The sequence below is a fragment of the Erpetoichthys calabaricus genome, chromosome 10, assembly GCF_900747795.2.
Source record: "Erpetoichthys calabaricus chromosome 10, fErpCal1.3, whole genome shotgun sequence".
NCBI lineage: Eukaryota > Metazoa > Chordata > Cladistia > Polypteriformes > Polypteridae > Erpetoichthys > Erpetoichthys calabaricus.
In genome coordinates, this window is record NC_041403.2 from 4,681,151 (window position 1) to 4,689,375 (window position 8,225).

Genomic DNA, 8,225 nt, shown 5'->3' on the forward strand with positions numbered 1-8,225 from the left:
CGTTAAAAATCTTCAGTTCGGTTCCCTTTTAATGTCCACGGCACCTCCACCGACGTGATGAACATCGGACACCCCGAAGAAAGGGCCTCAAACCGTAGACCTGAATTCATGTCTGTGCTAGGCGCTATATAAAACACACCCGTCTATGGACACCATGAGGACTGAATTCATATATTAATACGGTTGCACTGCCATCGAGTATAAGGCGCTATATAAAACACGCACTGGTGTGGGATAGGCGCAATACGAAATGAGTACAGTAATAAAGCTGTACAAACATGAACTGTAAGGCGCTATATTAAACACATATTTCTTATAAGTACCATGAGAAATGAATGTTTGATTTTGTTCATTAGTAAGGTAAGGCAAACACGTAGTATAAGGCGCTATATAAGACACGCACCCGTGTAGGACAGACGCGGTACGAAATAAATGTTTCTTTTCTAAAATTCGGTGGGCCAAACATTAACTGCAAGGCGCTATATCAGATACCTCTAGCATGCGAAGTACGTGCTTGTTTTATGTTAATAACGTAGAGCACACATCGCTTATGAGGCGCCATGGAAGACACTCACCTTTGTATATTAATAAAGTGGCACAAACTGAAGTATAAGACACGTCATATTTCATCCTGCTTTTCTTTTTTGTTCCTGAGCTTATTTAGCTGTTTATGTATTTATTTGTTTATTTAAAGAGCTTCTGTAAAAAGCCAAATTTCTCCCTAGGGGGCAAATAAAGTTCTGTCTCTCCGTATAAGACACGCACCCGTGTAGCACATGCGCAGTACGACATGAATGATAACGTTTGTACAACTTACATTAGATAGATAGATAGATAGATAGATAGATAGATAGATAGATAGATAGATAGATAGATAGATAGATAGATAGATGAAAGGCACTATAGTTTCCTCCCACAGTCCAAAGACATGCAGGTTAGGTGGATTGGCGTTTCTAAATTGGCCCTAGTGTGTGCTTGGTGTGTGGGTGTGTTTGTGGGTGTCCTGCGGTGGGTTGGCACCCTGCCCGGGATTGGTTCCTGCCTTGTGCCCTGTGTTAGCTGGGATTGGTTCCAGCAGACCCCCGTGACCCTGTATTCGGATTCAGAGGGTTGGAAAATGGATGGATGGATGGAAAGGCACTATATGATTGATAGATAGAGTGAAAGGCACTATATAATTCCCATACTCCAGCAGCAGCATACTGATAAAGAAAATATTAAAGAGTGATAATAATGCAGGTATACAGCCAGACAATAACTTTGAATAATGTTAACGTATTAATACGGTTGTACAAACATCAAGTACAAGGCGCTATATAAAACACGCACTAGTGAATGGCAGGCATAATAAGAAATAAACGTGTTTCTAATAATAAGGCCGTACCAACATAAAAGTAAAAGGCGCACGTCTGTATATGAAAGGCGCCGTATAAAATAAAAGCTTGTTCAGTGGATTAATGACGCTGTACAAACAGTCAAGATAAGGCGCTATACAAGACACGCACCAGTGTAGAAATAAAAGCTCGTGTATTTAAGGTTGAACAAACGTTAAGTTTAAGGCGCTATATAAAACACAGCCCTGTGCTTGATAGGCCCAATACGTATAATGAATGTGTGTTTAGTAGAAAAAAAAATTAAAAAATGATGAAGAGAACCCGCCAGAGAGCCGCCAGCTCTGCCCACCTCCCCGCAGGTCTAACGTGCAGAGGAAGGGAAGGGAGATTTTACTTCAAACGGGGAGGTATGACAGTTAGTGTATGGAAACTGAGTTACGGCTGCTGCTCCACCTGCTGAGCAGTCGTGTGTGTGTGTGTTTGAACTTGTGTCGTCAGTCGCCTTGGACAGAGAGGATGAAAGGCGCTATATAATAGAGGGAGGGTGAAAGGCGCTATATAGTAGAGAGATGAAAAGCGCTTTACTGGACCGATGAAAGGCGCTATATAGTCGACAGACAGATCGATAGAACTTTGTTTTTCCTTTAGCGTCTGCTAAAAATGAACAACAATCTGAAGATGGCGGCTGACGTGTTCCCCCCCCCCGGTCTCTGTGCAGCGCATCACGTGAAGTAAAAAGACGCTTTTTAAAGGCCATTATGATGATGATGATGATGATTATTAATTTGGCCGCCTGGCCTCCCAGCTCGCGCGCACTTCACTGACGTGTCCTACGCGGTGGTCCGCTGCTGGAGGTCTACTTCTTCTTCTGGGCACAGGTTCGAGTGGACTGCTGAAGGTCGTCTCGGGGGGGCTGCACCACATTCAGAACTGGCTCAGAGGGTGGTCTTCGTAGAGTTTGGGGTTTCATTTTGAATGTTTCTTACCTTTGTTAAGACGAGCTCAGGTACACGAAGTCACCGGTAATACCAAGAGGGTCTTACAGCTCCTGTGCTGGAGGGCTGCAGGTTTTCATTCTAACCCTTTTCTTAATTAGTGACCAATTTTCGCTAATTCTTTAGTTCCAATTGACACACATATATTATATTACAGTATATATATATATATATATATATATATATATATATATATATATATATAGGTTCAGCTCTCCGATTTTTTTTAACCCCTTACACGGCACCCAAGCAGAACTGAGCCGTGAGGTGGTCGAGCCGTGTCGGTAGGGGGCACCCATTCCCACCAGTCTCTTAACTTTTGCCATTAATTAAGCCCGTGGTCTTCTGCTGCCCTCCTTCAACACAGAATGGTGGGTCTTTTTTTTTTTTAGGTCTTTTTTTTTTTTAATTTATTTAAGAGCGCCATCAAATGTTTTAGAGCCGAGCAGAGTGACATTCCTGCGCCCCTCACCTTTCTTTACGTTTTCAGAGATCAATTGATGGACGCCGGCCAGCTGGGCACGTGACGGCCCGCTGTGTAGCTCATTAGTGATTGGCTGGCAGTTTTATAAACACATTAAAAAAGGGGACAAGTCCGTTACAATGTAGGCGCCAATTCAGATTAAGAATGAAAACCTGCAGCCCACCCAGGCCCAGAGCTGGAGACCCCCGCTTTAACAACTAAGCACACACGAGCGACCCCGTTGAGGCTGGGAGTGCAGACGCCGCCACTGCCACAGTGTGACCCTGAGCAGGTCACTTCACCTGGCTGCTCCAGTTCAGTTGCAAGTCCGCCACCACCTAAAGCAGGAGGACGAATTCAAAGGGTAACACCCCGCGCCGGACTCGCCCCGCCGCTGCACTCGGAGCCCCTCGTTTAAAAGTAAGCGCTCGGCGGCCATCTCTCTCTCTCTCTCTCGACTCCCAGCACTTTCTGAAGCCTGATTTTCAGCACAGCCCCCCCCGTCCCAACACGCTGCAGATTTCCATCGTGAAAACCTCAAAAGCCTGGCGTTCTGCCAAAGCCCCCCCTCGTCCCACCCGCCCTTCAACCGTCAGCTCCGTCGCTGATTGGCTAGCCCGAGGTTGAACCTTAAAAGGAAGGCATTATCCAATTTGTTAAAGTGATGCACCCCCCCCCCCCCCCCCCCACCACCAAAGATTGCTAATTGCACCCCCGATTCCACCCCACCCGAGCCTCGCCAGGTCAAAGAAGCAGACCCCCCCAAAACTTTGGATGCACTTGAGTTTGCTTTTATTAATGCATTGCTTAAATATACTTGATTTGTGTCTGAAATTGTCCAAAAACGAACATAAAAAACTGATATTTGTATTACAAATGGTAACCTAAGAGTCCTCAGTCGTCTTCTTCACAAATACGCGGGCAGTTGGCCCATTTAGAAAACAAATAAACTTACAAAGTTTTAAAGCTGTTTTCAACAACTTCCATAAAAAACAAACGTAATCTGTACATTTCGGTTCATGACAGGCAGCTTCGCTGAACTTCCTTCCTTCTCCAGAAAAGCCCCCCCCCCCCCCAAAAAAAAAAAATAATATGGGCCCGTCGGGACTCCCCCCCAGTCTCGTTAATACTGCGCAAGTTGAGCTTTCAAAAAGTCCGTCCCATACAAAAAAAAGTTGGTCAAAAGTGAAACGAGAAATGTCTGCGTCTCTGAAGAAAACAAAACAAAAACAAAGCAGGAAGCGGTGCCCTCGGGTGGGATCGCACCTCCGCACACCCCCCTCTCTAACCGTCGAATCCCCCCGGGAGCCGCGGCACACCGGCACAACTTTGTGAAGGCGCACTCTTCGGGTGGTGCGCGCGCCGGGGCACTGTCGGGAGCGCGCCTGCTCGCTCACTCTCTCTCTTCTCCTCTTCTTCTTCTTCTTCATCGTCGTGCGATTGACTGGCCGGTGGATCGATCGATCCCCCCCATCCGGCTGTCGGCGGCCGTCGCTCAGAAGGTCTGCAGCTGCTGCGTGAGCATGAGCTGACAGCCGCTGTTGACGTGGTTCATGACCTTCTGCTTGAGCTGCGCCACTTGCTCCCGCAGCATGTTGGCCGTGGACGCCAGCTCGGAGTTCTGCGACTTGAGGGTCTTCACCTTGTCCTCCAGCCGGGAGATCCTCTCCAGCTTCCTCTTGCGGCACTTGGAGGCGGCGATGCGGTTCCGCATGCGCTTCCTTTCGGCCTTGATGCGCTCCTGGCTCTCCATGTCAATGGGCGACAGCGGAGGAGTCTCGCCCGGCATCTCTGGCACCGTTTGGGGCTCCTCCTTGAGCGCCTGCAGCCTCGGGTGCGGCATCGGCAGCTGGGGCGTCATGTGGGGGGCCGGGCCGTAGGTGTAGGCGGGAGCCGCCGCCGCTGCTGCCACCGACGTGCCCATGGTACCGGGATTGAAGGTGCTCAGGTTGGCATAGACCGGGGGCTCCAGGCCGGCGCTGAACGTCGGGGGGCTGCTGCCACTGTTGCCGCTCGTCGGAGGAGGAGGAGCCGCGGGGGCGCTCCCCGGCATGTTCTGGTGATGGAGCTCAGCCAGTGCCCGCACGAACCCCTCGGCGAAGCCCTCCTGCTCGTCCGTGACATTCTTGGGGTACAGGAACTGGGTAGGCGTCGGCGTGGTGGTGATCATGCCGTTGCTGGACTGGATGATGAGCCGCTCGAGCTCCGGAGAAGCCAGCTTGAGGAGTCCCACGTCCGGGGAGGTGAGCAGGTCGCTGGCCTTGGCGCGCAGGTGGGGCTTCAGGGAGCTGGCGGGGTCGGCCAGGTTCAGAGTCAGGCTGTGCTTCAGGGCTTTGGGGTTGTATCCGTAGCCGTTCGCCTCGGGCTGTCCGAAGGCAGTGCTCAGCGCGTCGTCGTAGAAGGTAGTCTCCATCTTGGTAGACATAGAATACGAAACCAGTGCCAAAGTCCAAGCGGGCGCTCAGCGGGGGCACCCAGTGACCAAGGAGTCCGGGAAGGAGGGAGGAGCAAACACCCAAAAAAAAAAAAAGTCCAAACACGGTGGTCGCCGCTTCGGCAAAAAAAAAAAAAAAGCTTCCCGGAACGAGTCGGGACTTGGACAGGTAGGGAAATAACAAGCAAGTAAGTGGTCGGCAAGCGATCGATGACAGAGTTCAGTCAGTCACTTACTTAACTCACTCACTCAGTCAGTCAGTCACGCAAGTGTAACTTGTAAAAAGTCCACAGTGGCTGCTCCACTCCGGCGCTCTCACGCCTCTACTCTGAGCTGAGCGCTGCGTGCAGGCAAAGCTTATCTGGGACTGCCGCCTCGCTAAAAATAGCCATGATGTCATGCGCGCGGTCTGCCATTGGCTGGAGGCCGCGAGGGGGGCGTGGCCCGCACGGCTCAGGAGGTGTGGTTGCCTTGACAACCCCCCAGAAGTTTCTTCTCGGCGCACAGCTTCATGGGATGAGGTAATGTATTAAGGGAGGGGCCCGGTGCATTATGGGCTGACGTATTGTTTTTGAATATCCAGTTACCCGATTAGCTCGGCGGGCCGTGGCGGGATATCCATAAAAAAAAAAAAAAAAAAAAACGGGAAAAATAGGGAGAGACGGCGAAGTGGTGGGACACCGACCGACCGACCGACCAACCGACACACAGGGGCCGTAACGTGTCCGCGATCGAGCGCTCACAGGTGTCAACGAAGGAACTTGGAGGAGGCGCGTCCCGGTGACTGGAGTGAATATCATGGACTCAGAAACGCGTGAGTGCCAAGTTTAGCCAACGTTAAGGAAACGACAGAAGCAAATCTGCACCGGTGTGCTGTAGACGTTCCCGAAGTTCACATTCCGCCACTGACAATTTGTGATCTTGTGCCAGTCGCTTTACCTGTTTGTGCTCCGAATTGGTAAAAAAAAAAAAGAAAAAACTGAAACGACCGGATTTCAAACAATGTTAGTGGATAAAGGTGTCAGGCAAACAGGTACATTTAAATGAATATAGCGCCTTTACCGGGAAGACTACCACAATCACTTGACAAGAATATCAGGACGGCGGCGCTGAACTTAACGACTCCTTTTTAGACACCCTGGTCCCGCTGGAGACGGGCATCATCTGAAGAGAATTACACGCAAGGCTCCCATCCTCCTGTCACCTCCTTTACGCCATTAGCGACAGAGACCTCCTCCTCATCTCCTGGACCCAAAAAGCCCCAAAACACCCCCGTTTAAAAACACAGCCCCTTAGTACCCTCGAGGGTGTAGCCAGTGCTCTACCCCGTAAGTTCTTTCTTTGTCCTCAAAGTCCTTCACACGACAGTCTAGGGCATCTCACTTTAGCAACACAGTGGTGCAGTGGGCAGCTCTGTCAGCTGGAGTACAATGCCCTCCACGTTCACCTGTCTTCTTGGAGTCTAAAGGGACGGAGCAGCAGTTAGGGTGGCACTAAATGAGCCTGAGCTGAGGGCACCTACTGATGGACTGGTGACCCAACTAGCTACTAATGCCCCTCACTGTATGAGAGATAGATGTGAAAGACACTACATGTAAGATAGAAAGGTGGATGGAAAGGCCCTTTATAATAGAAAGAAAGAAAGGCACTATATAATAGATAGATAAATATGAACCATATAAAAGATAGACGTGAATGGCACTATATAATTTATTTAAAGAGTCCTTGATAGATGTAAACTGAAAATCTCACTTGCATATGCTAATCAAGTCTGCAGCACTATCATTAGGTGACAGATAGGAAATGCACTCATCATATAGTAGATCGATGAAAGGCACTATATTATTGAAATTACATATTATTTTTAATTCTTTTGAGAGATGCAATTGCTTACATTTGGTTACATTTCTTTTGCCTTCACTGGTGGAGCTCAGGCAGTTGAAGTGACTTGCTTAGGGTCACACAGCGTCATAGCAGGATTTGGACCCCAAGGTTTGAAGTCCAGGGCCTCAATCACTATGCTACACTGTCTTCTAGCTAGCTAGCCAGATAGATAGATATGAAAGGCACTATATAATAGATTTCTAGAGCCCCGTTGTCAGATTTGTTTTATTTCTTTCGAACTGAAGGGCAGGCAGGTGAAGTGACTTTGAATTCAAACGTTTTAACCACTGCACCCCACTACCTGCCAGAGAACTCAGCTAATGGCTGGATGTGAAAGGCACTATATAATAGGTTTCTTAGGGTCCTCCTTGTCAGGTGTACAGTGAAATTCTTACATGTGCCAAGTCTATGGCACTATCATTCAGTGACTGATATGAAATGCATTATTTAACAGACAGATGAAAGGTGCTATATAATTGATATTACATATTATTTGGCTGACACCTTTAACCAAGGCAGCTTACAGCATTTGAGATACAATTCATTTAATTTCTTTTGTTTTTCCAGTTGTAACACAGGCATGTGAAGTGACTTGCCTGGGGTCATACAGTGGTGTCAGTAGTGGGATTTGAATAGGATAGATAGAGTGAAAGGCACTATATAATGATAGCTAGATATGAAAGGCACTATATATGATAGATAGATAGATCTGAAAGGCACTATATAATATATAGAGTGAAAGGCACTATAGATAGATAGATAGAAAGGCACTATATGATAGATAGATAGATAGATAGATAGATAGATAGATAGAAAGGCACTATATGATAGATAGATAGAGTGAAAGGCACTATATAATGATAGATAGATAGATAGATCTGAAAGGCACTATATAATAGAGTGAAAGGCGCTATAGATAGATAGAAAGGCACTATATGATAGATAGATAGATAGATAGATAGATAGATAGATAGATAGATAGATAGATAGATAGAAAGGCACTATATATGATAGATAGATAGATAGATCGATAGATGGATAGATAGATCTGAAAGGCACTATAGATAGATAGATAGAAAGGCACTATATGATAGATAGATAGATAGATAGATAGA

General features: G+C 47.6%; 1 protein-coding gene across 1 annotated transcript; it reads right to left on the minus strand.

Moving 5' to 3' along the window:
* Positions 1 to 3,567: 3,567 nt before the first annotated feature.
* Positions 3,568 to 5,466, minus strand: jun (Jun proto-oncogene, AP-1 transcription factor subunit). Its single transcript, XM_028810781.2, has one exon. The coding sequence runs from the start codon at positions 5,215 to 5,217 to the stop codon at positions 4,288 to 4,290; it is 930 nt and encodes a 309-aa protein (XP_028666614.1). The 5' UTR covers positions 5,218 to 5,466; the 3' UTR covers positions 3,568 to 4,287.
* Between the last annotated feature and the right edge of the window lie 2,759 nt (positions 5,467 to 8,225).